The 20,894-nt window shown below is 37.4% G+C and overlaps 1 protein-coding gene across 5 annotated transcripts in view; it reads right to left on the bottom strand.

The window, feature by feature from the left end:
* UNC80 (unc-80 homolog, NALCN channel complex subunit) overlaps window positions 1–20,894 on the bottom strand; it is a gene marked incomplete at both ends in the record, with an annotated part of 248,689 nt that overhangs the window by 40,485 nt on the left and 187,310 nt on the right. For all 5 annotated transcript variants that reach the window (XM_081242187.1, XM_081242190.1, XM_081242188.1 and 2 more), the window contains 9 exons: window positions 548–718; window positions 7,908–8,004; window positions 8,632–8,770; window positions 11,332–11,466; window positions 13,188–13,456; window positions 14,650–14,830; window positions 16,816–16,917; window positions 17,937–18,026; window positions 19,688–19,782. In XM_081242187.1, coding sequence (XP_081098313.1) covers window positions 548–718; window positions 7,908–8,004; window positions 8,632–8,770; window positions 11,332–11,466; window positions 13,188–13,456; window positions 14,650–14,830; window positions 16,816–16,917; window positions 17,937–18,026; window positions 19,688–19,782 — 1,279 coding nt within the window. The remainder of the gene's footprint in view (window positions 1–547; window positions 719–7,907; window positions 8,005–8,631; window positions 8,771–11,331; window positions 11,467–13,187; window positions 13,457–14,649; window positions 14,831–16,815; window positions 16,918–17,936; window positions 18,027–19,687; window positions 19,783–20,894) is intronic.

Raw genomic sequence — 20,894 nt, 5'->3', positions numbered from 1 at the left:
TCCCCTCTCTCAGCACTCTTGAGTCCTGTCCGACAGAGAATCTATCAATTCTAGCATTAGAATAAAATTTTGTAGTTTATGTTTGTTATGTAGCTTCTGAAATTATAGTAAAAATAAATCCAGCTCTTTACAAACAGGAAAATAATAAAAGAATGCTTAGTTGAAATTGCAGTCATTCCATGTCTCATAAAATAAGAGCTAACAAAAACGTGGATCACATTTTCATATTCACTAAATTAGCCCTTTTACAAAAGATTTGTTTACTGCTGGGTTAAAACTGCCACAGAAGCTCGGCAAGCTACACGTAAATGTGTGCTTAACAATCATGGTAGAATACTACTACTAACAATTATTATTATTATTGTCGTCATCATTATTATTACTTAGAGTACTGAGCACTATTTATCCAAACAACTTAGGGAATGTTTGCAGTTTTAGCTGAGTTTGGATAAGTTATCTGTAAATAAAAACTGGGTTTTAGAGATTTTCATCTTTTTGGCGGATACATAGAGTTTATGGCTGTGGCTATTTCTGCTGATGGGATTACCTGGTGAGGACCTCTACACTGTATAAAAGGGCCTGCAGGGATGTCGCAAGAGCAGCCATGGCGGCGATCTCCTCTCGGGCAGCAGGTCCTGTCTCCACTTGTGATGTTTGCCTCTTTAGCTTTTGTAGGTAACATGGCACCAAAGCTTCCAAGACCATCAGCATCTGAAGACTTTAATCAACAGATAGAAAACCAAATCACGTTTTTACATCCTACTTGATATTTTGGAGCATGGAGAAATGAAAAGCCTCTAGAGAGTTGGAAAATTCTGAATCCCCTTCCCACTCCACCCAAGTCAAGAGTAATTAAAGCTGATGGAAATATCTACCAACACTAATTAATTAGTTAATTAAGCACTGGATAAAAGGTGAAAAAATTCTGCATTTAGGAAGGATATTATCTACTTGGGAGAGTTAGCATTTATACAATTGGTTGAAAGAACAATAGAATGGTAACAGGTAGAGCTATTCAGTCAATCAGAGAAACAAACTTCACAATCATCAACAAAGCTTCCATTCAGTAATTTGCAACAAATTTGAGACAAAATAAAACCCTTCTTTAGGAGGCTGGCTTCTTAAAGCTTAAGCAATTTTACAGCAAGTCTGGTCTGGAAACAGTCACTGTGATGCAGGTATGAAAATGGCTGCTTACTAGTGTGAATAATTTAAAAATTCAGCTATATTTTGCTATCAAGAGACATTAAATATAAGTATATAGAAATGTTGAAGGTGAAAGAGAAAACACCAAAAGAATGCTGATGTAACTATTATGTCAGACAAAACAGATTTCAAGGTAAGTTAAAGATGGAAATTTCATAATTGTAAAAAGACATATTACCAGACATCAGACTTTTTATAAAACTATCATAATTAAGACAGTATAATATTGGTGCCAGGATAGACAAATAGATATATGAAACAGAATAAGGAGTCCAAAACAAATCCACAGATACTTGATTTATAACAAAGATGACACTGCAATGCAATGGGGAAAGGCTAGTCTTTTCTATAAATGGTGCTGGGTCTACTGCCTATTATATATCTCTATGGGAAAAATAAACTTTGACTCTTTACTTTACACCATACCAAAATTAATTCCAGATGGCTTGTTAATCTAAATGTTACAATAAAAATAAAAAAGCACCTAACATATAAGGGGATATATTCATAACCTTGGGTTAGCCAAGATTTCATAAGAGGACACAGAAAGCACTAAAAAATAGGAAAAAGGTGATACATTGGACTATATTAAAATGAAGAGCTCTGTTCATCAAAAGACAACCTTAGGGGAGTAAAATTATAAGCCACAGAGTAAGAGATGTTATTTGAAATACAAGTAGCCAGTGGTATGCTGGAATGGCTAAATAACCAGTCAAGAAGGCCTACTGGACAACACTCAGGATGGGAGAAAATATTTGCAACTGAAGCAACTAACAAAGGATTAATCTCCAAAATATACAAACAGCTCATGCAGCTCAAGAACAAAAAAACAAACAACCCAATCAAAAACTGGGTGCAACACCTAAACAGACATTTCTCCAAAGAAGACATACAGATGGCCAACAAACACATGAAAAGATGCTCAACATCACTAATTATTAGAGAAATGCAAACCAAAGCTACAATGCAGTATCACCTCACACCTGTCAGAATGGCCATCATCAAAATATCCACAAACAACAAATGCTGGAGAGGGTGTGGAGAAAAGGGAACCCTCTTGAACTGTTGGTGGGAATGTAAACTGATGCAGCCACTATGGAGAACAGTATGGAGGTTCCTTAAAAAACTAAAAATAAAACTACCATATGACCCAGCAATCCCACTACTGGGCATATACCCAAAGAAAACCATAATTTAAAAAGATACATGCACCCCAAGGTTCACTGCAGAACTATTTACAGTAGTCAGGACATGGAAGCAACCTAATTGCCCATCAACAGAGGAATGGATAAAGATGATGTGGTACATATATACATTGAAATATTTTTCAGCCATAAAAAGGAACGAAATTGGATAATTTGCAGAGATGTGGACGGACTTAGAGACTGTAAGACTTCACTTCATACAGAGTGAAGTAAGAGAGAGAGAGAAAAACAAATATTGTACATTAACGCATATGTGGAATCTAGGAAAATGGTATAGATGATCTTATTTGCAAAGCAGAAATAGACACACAGACATAGAGAACAAACGTATGGATACCAAGGGGGAAGGGGGGGATGGGATGAACTTGGAGATTGGGATGGGATTAACATATATACACTATTGATATTATGTGTAAAATAGATAACTAATGAGGACCTACTGTATAGCACAGGGAACTCTACTCAATGCTCTGTGGTGACCTAAATGGGAAGGCAATCCAAAAAAGAGGAGGTATATGTATAGCTTTACAGCAGAAACTAACACAACATCATAAAGCAACTATACTCCAATAAAAATTAATTTAAAGAAAAAGGCCTACCATAAGCATCTCTTTCCAACACCACATTCAATGATGTCATTCTGGTATTTTGTATTCAGTAATTGCTACATATTGGCAAATTGGCAATGCTACATATCAGAAACTCTTTCCCCCAGAGAGTTGGTTGTTAAATGTTTACCAGCACACCACTCTATATAAGTTAAAATGTATTTATATCAGACTCTTTAAAAAATTCTATATATCAAATAAAAATTACTGATAATCTCATTTAAAAATGGGTAGAATACTTCAATAGGCCCTTTGCAAAAGTAGATATCCAAATTCCAGTAAACAATCTGAAAGGCTTCCAAACCTTTTAATTTGCTGGAGGGAAATGGAAATTAAAACCACAATGAGATATCACTATAAGCCAACAAAAACAGCTAAAATAAAAAAAGACTGACAATACAAAGTGTTGATGAGGCTGTAGAGTACTGGATCACTTATACACTGCTGGTGGGAGTGAAAACTGATACAAACACTCTGGAAAACTTTTTGGTAGTATCTACTACAGCAAGACATATACATACTCCATGATCTAGCAGAGCATTTCTACCCACAGAGACACATATATATGTGCACACAAAGACATATACAAAAATGTTCACTGCAGCATTATTGGTAATAGCTTCAAACTGGACACAACACAAATGTCTGTCAACAAAAGAAGAAATACACAAATTTCAGCATAGCCATACAATAGAATATTATAGACAAACGAAGAACTATTGTTATACATGATTGCGTGGATGAATCTCATGAAATAATACTGAATAACAGAAGTCAGACATTAAAAAATACCTACCATATTATTTCATTGTAGTTGAGTTCAGAAACAGACAAAGCTGATTTGTGATGTTGGAAATCAGGATAGTGGTTCTTTTATCTGATTTTTCAATTTAAGTGGTAGTTACACTGATGTGTTATCTTTGTATACATTCATTAAACTATAAAATTACAATTTGTAAAAACTTTCTTGTATGAATATTTAAATAAAATACATTATTTAAAAAAAATTTAAGCACAACAGGGACTTGGTATTACAAATGTTGAAGTCTTGTAAGAATTGAATTTATTCCCATGAAACATATCCTAGGGAACAACTACTTAAGAGATCCTGGCTCCACCCAGGAATTCAGAACAGTTCTGGCTTAAACAGAGCAGAATAAGGTGTTAGGGAGGTTTTCTAAAAAAATTTTAATTTAGCTTAACAGTATTGGACTCTGGCTTTTAACTCACAATGACAAGAGAATTTGATTGTGAACTCTAATTCCTTTTGATTTCAATGTGTTTGGATTTTAACTTGAAAGCGTCTTTCATATCTCATTGGGAATTTGATAATGTGAGGATTTTTTAGTCAAATTTAGGGCTTCTCTATGCTGTTAGCATTTTAATATTAGAGAATTTTTATACATTTTATCATTGCAGTGTCTTCATGTTATCACTTAATCGCACTGCAGAATCTCTGATATACCCTAATAACATGGTACTGGATATGCTTGGAGTGGAAAATAGAAGAGGGGGTATTTTGACACTTAGGAATCGAAGGGACTTGGAGTTAAGTTAATGCAAGGTTTTGATCCATTTTTGAACCTTTTATGGAGCTGTGATATTGTAGGAGGAGCCTAAGGAAAGTAAGATGAGGACCGTCTTGATAGAGGGTACATTTGCCCTCCTGAGGCAGGGTTGACCAGGGGCATAGTGTTTAATCCCCATTGCTTAAGACAGAATAAGGTGAGAATGTTGGGGATGGAGGTGGCATATTTTACTCATTCCTCATGTTTCCTTCCAGCAGAGAGAGTTCAGTCAATATCAATCCCGGTTCCTCTTTGCCCTTTTACTCATTAGGTTCTGGAGAAGACAAAGACTTACCTGAGGGGCAAATTGATATAGACATTCTGGGCAAAATCAGCTCAGCTCTTTTCCTTTTCCTGGAAAAGCCTGCCAACAGGGCTTCTATCCTCTGCTGGGAGTTCTCAGGGCAGTCCTGTTTCAAGCCCAATTCCCCTACTTAATCTTTCTCAGTAGTAAAGGCGATAATTCAACCTCCCTTCTGCCTTCCTCCTTGCCTTCCTTCATTTATTTAGAACATGGGCAAGAAAGAAGTCACTCTTCACTGGATCCTTCCAGAAACCTCAAATCTTATGACCGACACCATTTCAGGAGTTTCTGAGAAAGGATAAAGAGGACCCTCAAGATGGCTGTGGTACTCAGCTCAGGCAAGGAGAGCAGAGATTTACACCAGAGGCTGTGGTAAGAATAGACTGTATGCATTTTCTTCAGGTGGTTCCGTATGTTTACAGACTTGGTTGGTAAGAGGCAGGATGAGGTAAGGTGACTTGGCTCAGCGCCTCGAGATGGCTGAGCAACAGATTTCATAAGGGAAAACTTCAAAATAAATTGCTCTGGGATTGGAGGCAGGAGAGATTATTTGCAGTGGGGGGACTGGGAAATGAACTGTGGAGATGGGGCGGAGGTCACCCTGCTTGCAGCGGGATGTTCTGACCCTACCATTTGCTCTCTCTCTGTCCCAGTGGTGTGTGAGGAGATAGTACATAATGAACAAACTGATGGAAGAATATGAAATAATGGTATTACACTCTAAGATTAATCCTGAATTATAAAGCAGTCTGGGAATATCTGACCAGTTGTCTGTTGCTTTTTTCATTGATTACTTTAAAAATACAAATTCCTAGTCTTTTATCCAACTCATAATAACTATTCTGAAAGAATTTTTGACATAAAATAAAACTGACAATTGTTAAAACACCACTGAGTAGAATTTGTTATTTAATAAACATCTTGCTTCAGATGTTTACTCTACATTAAGAAACTACATCTTATGGGCACCATTGAAATTTGACTTGGGGAAACTATGCAGTAAAACCTGAAACACAAAAGCTCAAAATGACAGAAACTCTAATAAGCAAAGTTTGATACAGACCAAGATAAAATAAGTCCTCCCCCAAAACTTAATCAATGAATGTAAACTTTATTATAAATTTTACATAGAAAGAAAAGAATTTCAATGAAAAGAACTTTGATAAAATAAAAATGAAAAGTTGAAAGTGGCTTATTTGCAACATAAAATGACTGATTGAGGAATTAAACGGGCATAAATAAATAAGAAAATAATCCTTTAATGAAAACTTATAGGTATAATTATGATTAAGATGTTTGTATTTATAAAGTCATAGTCAAAATATCCTTGGGGTCAAAATATCCACTGGGTTAAAATAGTAGAATTGCAATAGTTGGGTCAATATTTTTCTACACTAATTGAAAACCAGAAGTAGATTTAAGGAGGAATATGAGAAATTGATAAGGAGATTTGATCAAACAGAGAGAATTAAGAATTTTAAGTAATGTGGAGATCTGTAAGCCCCAAGCAATCTTTACAACCCAAGTAGATCACTATGCTTTACTTTCAGATCAGTTATACATTTCTATCTAGTGTTCCATAAATCACCTGATATATAGATGTTTCAGGATAGGCTTGACTAGTAGGTTAGAACTGGACTGGTATGAATGGACAAGTGCTAGTTCTCTGTTTGTTTCACCAGGAGAATCACTAGTCATCTTCCCTTTCACTTCAAACCTGAGCCAGAGTCACAATTCACCCTGAGCACATGAGCTCAACAGCTGGTCCGAGGAGGTAGGACCAATGCGGGTGACTCTGGGTTAGATCAGAGCCAACATCCTTGAGTTAACACTCAGATAAGATTTATATTTTATTCCTTGTGTGACAGCAGTTTGTAGTCTCAGTTCTTTGAATTTACATCAGAAAGGTGATAACCTATCTAGATCTGGCAGTCTTAACAGAGGAGCAATACCCTGGAATAATTTATTAGCCCATCCTTCTCTCAAAAGAGAGAAAGTTGAGGCAAAAACTGTGATATGTTTATGAATAATCCATATTTTTACTTTCAAACTATTTTCTCACCACAAAGGCCTATGCAAGAAGAATTACAAATGAGAGAAATAGGAACATGGAAACAGTTGACTGTTATCTGACTCATTCATTTTATAAATTTATATTGTTATATCATCTATGGAATACAGCACTATATTGGGCATTGGAAGATATATCACATATACTAAGAATATGGTAGAATACAACCTAATGCTTTGTTTATGGGTTAGATATTACAAGAAAAAATCAAAGTAGATTGAGAAATTAAGAGGGAGAGATTTCCTAATGTTGAATTGAGGAAGAGGAGGGAAGGCCATAGGGTTGTTTAAGCCAGAATTATGGAACATTTGGAAGGAATGCAGCTCTTATCTTTAAGCATGTACATTACATAAAAAGGGGCTATCCATAATTCATTTGAATTATTGTCTCTGCCTTTAGAATACCTATTTTAATAGAGAGATGAGGCTGATTTTCATTTCACATATTATATATAATATATATTATATATATATGTAAATAAAATCAGGTCCAAGCCAACATCCTAGAACTGGAAATCACACTCGCCATGGTGAGTCCTTTGGATTCCTTGCATTGGCAAAATGACAGGCAAGATTTCTCTTCCTGTTCTTTGTGTGACACAAGTTCTTATTGCTCCTTGAAAGGAGTTTTCTTAAATAGCTTAAATGTCTTTTCTGAAATTTTATTTGCTATTAATTTCTGTTACATGTGAGGATATTTCCTAAACAAGACTAAAACATCTGAGCCACTTCACAATTTCCAAATTAGGGGATTTCAAATTGATGAAGATTTACTATATTTTTCATAACCTCTACTATGACAAGTTCCTTAAATTTAGTTTTTGAAAATGTACTTGCCAGAACATTACAGGCTAATGTTAGCAAACATAACCTTTGTAGTCACTCAATTTTATTTCCTTTGCCATAATTACTTATTACAAGGCACAGAATAAAAGGCTGCAGTTACCTTCTGAATGACTCAGGAGCATATGCCACCACAGTAACACAGAGCTTAATGGCTTCACTTATAGAGAAAGTCAGGTCTTCGTTTCCATAGCAGAAATCTGAAGGGACAGAAGGTCAAGGCACACAATCAGAGTGGATTCCATCAGGGATAAAGAAGAATTTATTACTCCTAACGCTTTCTTTCCAGTTATATTTTGTAGTCATTTCTTTGTTAGACTTTATTCCTAAACTGTGAACACTTAATATCCTCATCTAAAGGGACTAAAAATTCGGTTCTATTTTTGAATAATCAGATGACAAATAAAAGTGCTTTTTTTTGGTAGTTAAAAAAAACTCATCTAATAGAAGGATATTTGGATGCTCTAAGGTAAGACATGAGACTTCATCTTTGAATACCTCTAATTGTACACAGTCCATGATAATAAAAGCCTGTCTTAAAGAGTTATTCACTTAGAATTGCCCAGGAAAACCCAATTTTCTGAAAACTAAAGTGGTCTATTGAGCCCCCCTTTTAATATAATTTTCATGGCAGAGAATCCTTTACATTTTAAGATTTACAAGAAATTTAAGAAAAACAGGAGATAGGAAAATGTACTCATTTAATTTATACCACTGTTCCACTTATTTTTGCTGTTTCGATTTAGTTCAAAATATTCAGCAAAAGGCCATTTAAAAAAAGAAAGATTACAAAAAAAAAAGAATGTCAAGGCAAGTTTTGCTTTTACCTAATGACTTAAGAGGCTTCTCAGCTTTGACCAGCTCTAAGATGTCTAGGATGTCAGTGGTCTCCCCCTCCAGCGACTGCAGCAAGTCGAACAGGCACTGAGCTGACACGCCTTTGCTGGACCCAGTATTGGCAGCATCCTGTACAAAGAAAAGCCATTTTAGGCCATCATTAAAAAGTCTACAAATAACAAATTCTGGAGAGGGTGTGGAGAAAAGGGAACCCTCATACTCTGTTGGTGGGAATGTAAGTTGGTGCACCCACTGTGGAAAACAGAATGGAGGTTCCTAAAAAAAATTAAAAATAGAGTTGCCATATGATCCAGCAATCCCACTCGTGGGCATATACCCAGAGAAAACTCTAACTCAAAATGACACATGAACCCATATGTTCATAGCATCACTATTCACAGTAGCCAAAACATGGAAACAACCTAAATGTCAATCGACAGATGAATGGATAAAGAAGATGTGGTATATATATATACAGTGGAATCCTACTCAGCCATAAAAATAATGAAATAATGCCGTTTGCAGCAACATGGATGGACCTAGAGATTATCATACTAAGTGAAGTTAGAAAGAGAAAGACAAATACCATATGATATCACTTATATGTGGAATCTAAAATATGACACAAATGAACTTATCTATGAAACAGACTCACAGACACAGAACAGAATTGTGGTTGCCAAGGGGGGTGAAGGGGGATGGACTGGGAGTTTGGGATTAGCAGATGCAAACTATTATATATAGAATGGATAAACAGCAAGGTCCTACTGTATAGCATAGGGAACTATATTCAATATCCTGTGATAAACCATAATGGAAAAGAATATTAAAACGATGTATATATATATGTATAACTGAATCATTTTGCTGTACAGCAGAAATTAACACAACATTGTAAATTAACTATACTTCAATTAAAAACAAAAGAAAAGCCATTTTAGTTTATTAATTCCTACATCAGTACTAACATGGTTTGATCAGGAATACAAGTTTCATAAACACTGCCATTGATAACAATATCTAGGCAGTATTCAGCTTACAGAATTCTGCATCCAACCATGCTACTGTATGGAGTGAACACTTGACTTTTAAGGGATCTATTAAATGCTAATATAGTGCAAAAGAGATATTTGTGGAAACTCATAAAAATACAGCAACATGTGAACTGCCAGCAAAGTTCATGCCTATGTTTTCTCTGGTCTATGATAGTGGGACTCAGCATTCCCCCCCAAATTTCCATAATGGATTGGTTGAAGACATCAAATATGTTTGAGAAACAGATGAATTTTTTGACAACCCTGGGAATTTTACAGGTCTTAGTTGATAATCTATCTCCAGAATGGAGATACTTACCATCTCAAACCTCTGTAAAATAACTTTGATTCATTCATTAAAACAACAAATCCTCCTGGGCATATATCCAGAGAAAACTCTAAGTCAAAAATATACATGCACCCCAATGTTCATTGCAGCACTATTTACAATAGCCAGGACATGGAAGCAACCTAAATGTCCATCGACAAAGAAATGAATAAAGAAGACGTGGTATATATATACAATGGAATATTACTCAGTCATAAAAAGAATGAAATAATGCCATTTACAGCAACATGGATGGACCCTAGAGATTATCATACTAAGTGAAGTAAGTTAGAAGGAGAAAAACAAATATTGTATATTAATGTATATATGTGGAATCTAGAAAAATGGTATAGATGATCTTATTTGCAAAGCAGAAATAGAGACACAGATATAGAGAACAAATGTATGGATACCAAGGGGAAAGGGGTGGTGGTGGGATGACTTGGGAGATTGGGATTGGCATATATATACTACTATGTATAAAATAGATAACTAATGAGAATCTACTATATAGCACAGGGAACTCTACTCAATGCTCTGTGGTGACCTAAATGGGAAGGAAATCCAAAAAAGAGGGGATATATGTATACATATAGCTGATTCACTTTGCTCTACAACAGAAACTAACACAACATTGTAAAGCAACTATACTCCAATAAAAATTAATTAAAAAAAAAAACCTCATTAAATTCCTACTATGTGCCAGGCACCATTCTGTGCACTGCAGTTACAGCAAAACAAAACAAAACAAAACAAAACAAAACAACTAAAAACAAGCAAAAGGCAAGCAAAAACCAGAAAAATGTCTCATTTTGACGGAGCTCAAATTCTATTGTGGGGTGTGGTAAAGATACATATTAGTGAAACAAATACATATATTACATGTGATATGGTATAAATGCTCTGCAGAAAAATAAAAATAAAGCAGGGTAAGTGCTAGAGAGTGATAGAAAAAAATGAGTCAGGAACTCTTCCTTTTATCATTTTCCACTTTCTGTCCTTTCATTAACTGAGTACAAAAAACCAGAGAGTTGATCTATTTACATCCTAGGGGCCGAAATGAGGGTTGAAGAGAAACGTTGAAGAGAGAAGATTTTCTTGTTGAAAGAGAAATAATTTTTGGTATTTATATTCCATTGCTTGAATAAAGAGAGCTGAGAGACTGATTATACAAATGGACAATGACCAGGCCATACATAAATATAGAACTCTGATCTACAATCTGTAGTAACCAGCCCAAGAATCCCTTGCTGTAGTAAGCTCTGAATAAAGAGACTTTGCTTTCCTCATTGGGTTGGTCTTCCTTTATTTCCACAGAGCTTACTCACAGGAAACTCCAGGAGAGGGGCCACACTTGCAAACAGCTGGAGCACAAAGGGTTTCCGGTGTAGAATGTAGAACTGATGGCAGGCGAATTCAATGGCTTGACGCAACTGGGGATTGCTTTCATAGTCAGAATACACCTATGGAAAAATGTCACCATATTCAGAAAATTCCTTAACAGCCTACTAGAGTTGTGTTTGCTTTTAAAACTCATAGCCATGGGAAGCATGGACGGAAATGACTAATTTCATAAACTGATGGAGGGGAGTGTAAAATGGTATATATCTTCTTGAGAGAGATCTGGCAATATACATAAAAATCCTAAAAATATAAATATGTTATATATATATATATTTATATACTTATATACTTATATATATATATATAAGTATATTTATATTTAATCCTAAAAATATAAATATACATTTTTGGGGGAAGTTTGTGACTAGTGATTTATCTTAAGAAAACAGTTAGACAGATGTACAAAGATATAATATATACAATAATGACTGCTGCAAGGTTGCTTAAAATAGTAGAAAATTTGAAACAACTTAAATTATTCATAAATTGGGGTTAAGTGTATTATGTATATGTATTCAACAGAATACTATCAGTTATATTTTAAAAGATGCTATATAGTGCTACAGGGAAAATTCCCACAATATTCTTAGTGTCACATTAAAAAGGTAGGTAACAAACTTGAATATATGGTATGATTCAACTTCTGTTTTAGAAAAAGTAGAAGAGAGTACCAAGATTTTCAAGATGTGTAAACGATGGTTATCTAGGAGGAGGATTATGGGTGATCTTTATTTTCTTCTTTAAACTTTTCTTTATCTTTTGAATTTTATGAGCATTTATTGTTTTTGATAATTATTTAAAAAGTTATAGAGGAAATTCCAACTATCTAAAAATAGGACAGAGTGCCCTGATGATATTAAAAGTCAATTTCTTGGGCTTCCCTGGTGGCGCAGTGGTTGAGAGTCCGCCTGCCGATGAAGGGGACATGGGTTCGTGCCCCAGTCCGGGAAGATCCCACATGCCATGGAGCGGCTGGGCCCATGAGCCACGGCCGCTAAGCCTACGCACCCGGAACCTGTGCTCCGCAACGGGAGAGGCCCGCATACCACAAAAAAAAAAAAAAAAAGAAAAGTCAATTTATTGCCCCTGTAGGTTGAGCAAACGCCACTTTACACAAGCATGTATTACTTCCATAATTTTATTAAAATTTCCATTAAAATGAGAAGTAGGATGAGCCCTCCAGGCCCCTTCTGAACTTTATTCAGTTCTCCTAACTGTAGCCACGTACACACTAGACAAGACTAAGTGAAAACTCTTCCTGCTACATTCACCTCCTCTAACCTTGTCATACCAAATTTAATGGCAATGAAAATCTCTATTCAGATAGAGGTTGGAGACTTTCTTGGGAGAAACATCAACTGAAAGCTTGCCATACATTTGAATAATGGTTCTGAAGCTTCCTAGGGCATCAAAACCACCTGGAGGTCTTGTAAAAACACAGATTACTGGGCCCTGACTCCAGACTTTCTGATCAAGTAGCATTGGGATGGAACCCAAGAATGTGCATTTCTAACAAATTCCCAGGTGATGCTGCTGCTTCTGCTGCTGTTGCTCCAGAGATTGCACTTTGAGAACCACTGGTCCAGAAGAAAAAGGGAAAGCATAGCCCAGGTCTGGGAAATCTCAGAATAGAATGGAATATTATGACCTTTTGGAAGTTTCTAGAGGGGGTTTCATTTGGTGCCTTCTGAGGTCATAAAAGAAGATAATTCCATCATTAAAAGTTTTGGTACAGATCTTGTTGACCTGTTCCCTGGGCAGGAGAGGAGAGCCTGTGCACCTGCAGCATGGTGGGCAGAATCCACTGGTAGCCGCTGAGGGAGAAGAGGTGATTGAAGTGCACAGCGCTGTTGATGACGGTGGCCGCGTACTGCCTGAGCAGGGCACTGTCTTCTGGGTGTAGGATCAGAGCTCCGTTAAAAACGTTGAGGAAAAGCATGATTTCATCTCCCCAGGGAAACTCGCTCGGCATGCCCAGGAACATCTCCTCCAGGAGCTGGATCCACAAGCTTTTCTGAAGAGTGTCGAGGCCAAACAGCTCCTTCCCAGCTGTGAAACATGAAACAGCAGAGACAGAATTAGCCCCACGCCAATCCTGTCAGTGTGGAGGGCAATCAAACCCCAGGGCGCTGCTGTTTCCAGCTCAGGGACATGAAGATCTACTGTTGATACGCTTCCCAAAACAATATTGCAGCCACTGCTGTGACACCTCCTAGCCCTCCAAGTACTTTCTTCATCACCTCTTTGATTCAACTCTGTGGGCAAGACAGGGCAGGCAGGTGCAGTGTGTTGCTGCTGCATAAGCTGTAGCTTTGAGAAAAAAATAAGTTATTAAGAAAATGGCAGGGCTGAGACTTGTTCTTGGTCTTTGAACTCATGGTCAGACTAGAGCTCTGTCTACTATTTCTCTGGAGCTTCTGGATGAAGATGTAGACCATAGGGATGCTGATTTAAGTAACTGTCCCAAATTAGTAACTGAGTAACAGAGCGTGGTTTCAAAATGGGTCTCTTTCAATTTCTCTGTCTCAGTCTCTCTCTCTCTATTTGAATAATGGTTCTGAAGCTTCCTAGGGCATCAAAACCACCTGGAGGTCTTGTAAAAACACAGATTACTGGGCCCTGACTCCAGACTTTCTAATTAAGGTATAATTTAGATAGAGTAAAAGGCACAGATCATAAATGTAGAATTCAATGAATTTTGACAAAAATACCCACTCATGTAACCAACACTCCAATCAATATATAGACCATTTTCATCACCTGAGAAAGTTCTCTCATACCCCTTTCTGGGAAATCCATTCCCCCAATCCAGAGGTAACTACTGTTCTGATTTCTGTCACTGTAGATTCATTTTGCCTCCTCTTGAATTTCATATAAATACCTGTTCTTCACTTAGTCAAGTACTCTCCTAACAATACCACACTACTTCCTTCAATTGCTTACGATTAGCTTAGAGCAGTGGTCCTTGGAACAGAAGCACCAGCCTCACCTGGGAGCTTGTCAGAAATTCAAGTTCCCAAGCCCCATTCCAGAGCTAGTGAGTCAGAAACTCGGGGCTGGAGGGTGGGACCCAGCAATCTGTGTTTTATCAAGTTCTCCAGGTGATTCTGGTGCCCACTCAAGAGCTGAGAGCCACTAGCTTAGAGAACTGTCTGCCGATTAAGATAGAGATGTCCTCTAGCTGAGGACAAAAGAAGGTCAGGAGAAGAAGCCCAAGAGAGGAAATGCTTCTTTCTTGATACCTTGAGGATCACTGAAGAGTGAAAACTCCGCATCAATAGCACTTCGAGGAAATGAGGGCAGTCGGAGGAGGTCTTCCTGGAGCATGGAGACGTGGGACTGCTTGTGGGCTGTGGGGATCTTCTGGGTGAGGGAGATGAGAAACAAAACCCTCCCCACTTCCTCCAGCTTCCGAGTGAATACCTACCGGCAGACAAAGGCAGGAGCAGATGAAAAGTAGAATTGGCAACTCTGAAATTACCAACAGTGAAGAAACTGAAGTGAAAACCTTAATGGCAAACCAGGCTGATTAAAAATTGAAAGATGGGGGAAGTGAAATGAGAAAGAAATGTTTTTTCTTTACCACATAGAAAGAGCAAACAATACTTAATTGACTCTCACTTCCTGCATCTGTCTGTTCTACAGAAGGAAGTGTTTCTTATGGAGTCTGCCAGCTACAGGAGGAGCACAAGGCAAGCATTGTCAAGAACAGTTCAGTATTAAATACAGCCCATTTGTTTGGATGTCATAATGTAGAAGACCTTCTCCAACAGGAGCCAGTCAGTTCCAATTGCTTCTATCATTTCTACTGACGCCTTATGCTGTTTCTGGGTTTGCCTCTTTTTTTTTTTTTCTTTTGCGGTACGCGGGCCTCTCACTGTTGTGGCCTCTCCCGTTGTGGAGCACAGGCTCAGCGGCTATGGCTCACAGGCCCAGCTGCTCCGAGGCCATGTGGGATCTTCCTGGACCGGGGCACGAACCCGTGTCCCCTGCATCGGCAGGTGGACTTTCAACCACTGCGCCACCAGGGAAGCCCTGGGTTTGCCTCTTAAAGACTGAAATGGGCTCCAGGAAAAACCTATCTTGGAACAAAAGCTAATAGGACCTAGATTGGTGGTCCTTTAGCCCTTAGTTTAGATGACGGGAACATGGGTCTTTTGGTCCTTCTCTTAGTGCCTTTTCTGTTGCTGATCAGTGGGCAGGGGGATGTGACCAGGAAGATGATAAGCCATGAGCAGCTGTTGAGGAGACTTCAGAGCCAGAACCACAGGTCTGTCTATTATTATCTCCCTGAGGAAATTAGAAAGAAGTCTTAAGATCCCAACTTGGAGTATAAATAGAGTAAGGGCCCCGTTTTATGTTATTCTCTTAAAACGTGTTCTTAAACATGATTAAAAAAAACACACTTGTGAAGTGCGGTTCTTGATTATGGTTTTCATTATTTTGCTGCCAAAATCAGAGGCTGGGATAATATGTGGGGAATTGTTTTAGAAATTATTTATATTTAAGATCTTACAGTTTTGCCCAACACCTCACACTTTGTAATACATTCACTATTTTCTTTCTTCTAAATGTAATTTAGGTGGTTAATACTAACTATGTTTTTAATTACTTAAGTGGTAGGATTCTATGCCATCTCCTGAAGATATTTTTGAATAGCATCCTTGCTACATTCAGAAAACTTGAAATAATAGTTTGTTTCAACATTAAAAATAAATGAATATAACACATAGACCACATTAAAATTGTATCATTATTAGAATTGTGTACTACAGCTATATTTCGCTTGCAAAATAGTGAATTTCCTTAAGCTCAAAGTCTGATTTATGATGAGATGTGTAAACGTTATTCTGTTCTTCAATCTTAAATCTAAGTACAGCTGCTTGATTCTGTTTCCTCCTATTTTAAGAGAAGTTAGTAACATGTCCAAGGTCAGATCACTGGTCAGTGGCAGAGCTGGGACTGAGTCCAAATCTCTGGACCTTGGTGCAGGGCCTTTTTCAGGCACATTACATTGACCCCTTTTATTCTTTTCCAGCTAGCATAAATTTCTGGGACAACCTTCTTATAGCTACACTATGTGTACTTCCAATCCCGCTTTACAAAAATGTGGAGTGAAAATCCAAACTTAGAAACTAGCAGGTAAATAAATTAGAAGATTTCTGCTATTTATACCCCAATGATTTCTCATAGCATTCTCCAAGTGAGTGTTTCTTAATACCTTTACATTATTCATCCAATTTATAAAACTTGGTTAACACACTATTTTGGGGAACTATCTATTGACCAAGGGCCCATCATCCTCTCTCTAGAGAGGATCATAACAGAATCTCAGGGCTGGCAACCATTTACAGATCATCTATCCCAATGACATGACAAAATAGAATAAAACTGTGGTGGTCAGGCACCTGTTTCTGAATGAGTTCCTGTCCTTTCTCTGGATGCATATGTACAAGGTTCAGCTGTGGAGACACGGATCTCCTAAAAGGGTAAATATCCCGAACATAGGTCTGTGGTGGGATTACACAAAGACAAAAAAAGAGTTCAAATAATTAAACTCGGACTCTCATTTCCTCTTTCCCCAAAGGTCAGACAAACATGTTATGTATTTTCTGATGGTTTAGATTCTTACTACTTTACGCTCCCCAATTCTACAAAATCCTAGGGAAGATAAACACCCTCCTCGGGAAAGCTTCAATCTCCCCAGGCCGAGTATGCTTTCCAAAGTCCAGGATGCTCTGTCAGGAGCAAAGGAGCCAGAGGCCATTTACTAAAGCGAGAGAGTGGCATGGACATATACACACTACCAAACGTAAAATAGATAGCTAGTGGGAAGCAGCCGCATAGCACAGGGAGATCAGCTAGGTGCTCTGTGACCACCTAGAGGGGTGGGATAGGGAGGGTGGGAGGGAGGGAGGGAGGGAGACACAAGAGGGAAGAGATATGGGAACATATGTATGTGTATAACTGATTCACTTTGTTATAAAGCAGAAACTAACACACCATTGTAAAGCAATTATACTCCAATAAAGATGTAAAAAAATAATAAATTAAAAAAAAAGCATTCTGAAGAAGAAAAGAAAAGCCCTGAAAAGTGATGTCAGTGGTCTTCCTGAGGTTTCTTTTGTTCATTAGATCACGTTACCACAATCATGCTTAATGTAGTAGAAATCGGCACGAGAACAACATTAACATTCCAAATAAACACATGTACTTACAATACGGGCAACTTAAATGTTCTAGATGTAATAATGATGAGTGACGAAGTGCCTTACTTATCTCCTTTAATTATTACAACGATCCTAAAGTAGCTATTATCATCACCTTCCCTTTACAGACAAGGAAACTGAAGGGTACAAAGGTAAAGTGGCCAGTCCAAAGCTAATACATCAACAGTGAGGTGGTGTGAACCAAGCGGCCATATGCCTCACCTCTAAACAGTGACGCCCCCCTGAGTGAAGCTGCCCTCGGGAAAGGCATAATGGGCTTTTGACACAGCTCTCCATGAGCATCATCACTGCAGTCTCACCTTATTGTAGTGGATAAGGTTCCATCGTTTATCCATGAGAAAGTAATGTGTAGACTGGGATTCTGGGATATTAAAAAACTCCAGACACTCCTAGAACAACAGCAATTTTTAATAAACATTTATTGAGATCATATTATGAGCCAAACAGTAAGCTGAAAGGTAAAAATGTCATAAAACAAGGTAGCTTCCTATAAGGAATATATATGTATTTATATCTTACACACATTTTATATATTATGTGTGCATATATATACATATATATATTATATACACACATATATATATGAACATTTACATGCACACAGCTATCCAAAAAAATGACAGCATAAAGACTGACTGTGTAAGGTAGTGCAAGACAGGGGTAGGGGATTAAGACGTGCAAACTACTATGCATAAAATAAATAAGCTACAAAGATATGTTGTACAACACAGAATATAGGCAATATTTTAGAATAACTATAAATGGAATATGACCTTTAAAAATTGTGAATCACTATGCTCTATACCTGAAATGTATATAATATTATACATCAACTATATCTCAATTAAAAAAAAGACTGATAGTGTAATACAAACTATCTGCTCTGTTCTCATAGAGCTAAAAGAGGTACAATTACAATGTAGACTTGAGTGATGAACTGTGAAGGCACAGGGGCATCTACTGGTCTCAATATCAGGAAGAAAGCATGTTTAGTAGCAACATTAAGAATAATATGAACCACAGTGATTGAGCACTTATTATCTACTATATTCTATGAGCACTTATTATCTACTACATTCTATGCTCAGTGCTTTCAATGTATAGAACTTGTATAACCTGCACTAATAGTCGAGCACTGTTGAAAAAGAAACTGACACTAGAGAGAGCCTGTCGTTTGACTTATTTAGATGACACTGGTTGTGGTGGAGCCTGGGTTTGAACTCACTGTCTGCCTTCACGCTATCCTACCATCCAAAGTGAGTAGGAAAATGAAGTGGCTGTTGAAATTTGCTTCACTGGGCCTGAGAGAATCTCTGGAGATGAAGGAGTGAGGCCTGGAGGAGGCTTAACAACCCTTTCTACTGAAATAAAATACACAGGCTTGCAAAACTGAATTTCTCAGAGGTCTTTTCTGGGCCAAAAGTTTGGGTTCCAGATAAACAGGGAATCACTGCACTAGTGTACTTACTACTTTCCCTTAACAGCCCTACAGGCATGAGTTACAATGGACTGCATATCTCTTAAGGGGTGTAATTGTCATAACCATTAAAGATACTTTCTTGATTCACTTAGTTGATTCTAAGGTATATATTTTCTGCCTCTCCAATCATTCCTGTCAGTGGCAAATCAAGACTGTGTATTGTTCAACTCGATGCCACAAAAAGCATCTCTGGCATGGACTGTCACCTGACCCCTAGAGTTTGTCTCAGTGCCCTTGGTGTGCAAACCCAGGGTGGCTCCAGAACTGCCACAAGTGATGCCAGGATACCCCTAAGCAGGATTCACTGCATCTCAAGAAGAGTGTCACGTGGTTGCTGTAGCTGAGAGGGAGCTGACATGAGCTTGCCTACATCCATATGGGGAAAATTATACAAGGAAATAGAGGAAGTACACAAGAGTGGGGCAGATTCTAGAAGAGGTAAATAAATGCATATATTCATTTGAAGATAGAGGAAGGCCATTTAATTCAAAACTGGATGATCCGTGAAGTGGCCATAGCCATTGTGCATTAAAAAAAAAAAAAATCACTTCTGTCAAAAGACATCCCTACCTTTAACAGGGCTTCAAATTGAGTATCTTCATGGACTGGTAACTGGGTTGGGATATCACACTCATTCTGTCCATGAACTACCAAGGTTTTCGTACCTACAGAAGGTAAAAATCATAATAAACTGACTTCTACTATAAGAAAGTTTATAGATAAACCACAAATTATTAAAATATTATCAATAAGCTGATGTTTTTATTATTATGATGATTACTACCAGTGAGGGTTTAATGCGACTTGTGCATTGTACTAACTGCACAACTATGTTTCTAGTTAAATATATATATATATATATATATGTATATATATATATATATATATATATATATTTTTTTTTTTTTTTTTTTGCGGTACGCAGGCCTCTCACTGTTGTGGCCTCTCCCACCGCAGAGCACAGGCTCCGGATGCGCAGGCTCAGCGGCCATGGCTCACGGGCCCAGCCGCTCCATGGCATGTGGGATCTTCCCGGACCGGGGCATGAACCCGTGTCCCCTATATCGGCAGGCGGACTCTCAACCACTGTGCCACCAGGGAAGCCCTAAATATATATTTTAAATATATTTACTTATTATTTAAAAAATCATAGCTACCGTTTATGGAGTTCCCCATACTTTTAAATGGTTTTATGTGCATAATCATATTTAAATCTCATAGCAACCCTATGATATGGGTATTATTATTTTCATACTACAAATGAAGAAACAGAGAGAACTTACTCTTATAAATAAGAACTTATAAGTAACTTAGTCAAAGACACATTTATTTAATGGAAGAGTCAGAATTCAAACCTTAAGCATTCCAACAAATAATCTATTCCTTTATTTTAAATGAGATGATGAGGTAATAATGGTTGAGAAGATACAAGCAGAGCTATTAGCAAAAGCTAAACAAGTACCTGAAAGGTAGTTTAAATTTACATTTTCTGTATTCTGCTTGGCTGGTGAGACAGTGAACATTATGATATACCTTGATTTATAATGAGTTGTTTTTAAGTATATGCCTGACAATATGCTTCTTTGCTGTAATAAAAGCTGATCTCTTGTTGAGTAACCTATAGACGCATAAATATACCATTACAACTTACTGAATGCTTACCATGTGTCAGGTACAGCAGCTAGTATTTTACAAACCTAAACTCATTTATTCCTCACAATTATGAAGTATGAATCATACTCCCATTGTACGTGTGAGTAAAGAAAGCTTTAAAAGT

The sequence above is a fragment of the Mesoplodon bidens genome (genome assembly GCF_964165515.1).
Source record: "Mesoplodon bidens genome assembly, chromosome: 8".
In the NCBI taxonomy this organism is placed as follows: Eukaryota; Metazoa; Chordata; class Mammalia; order Artiodactyla; family Ziphiidae; genus Mesoplodon; species Mesoplodon bidens.
Note: the sequence above shows the minus strand (reverse complement) of the source record. Positions and strands in the feature narration are given on the sequence as shown.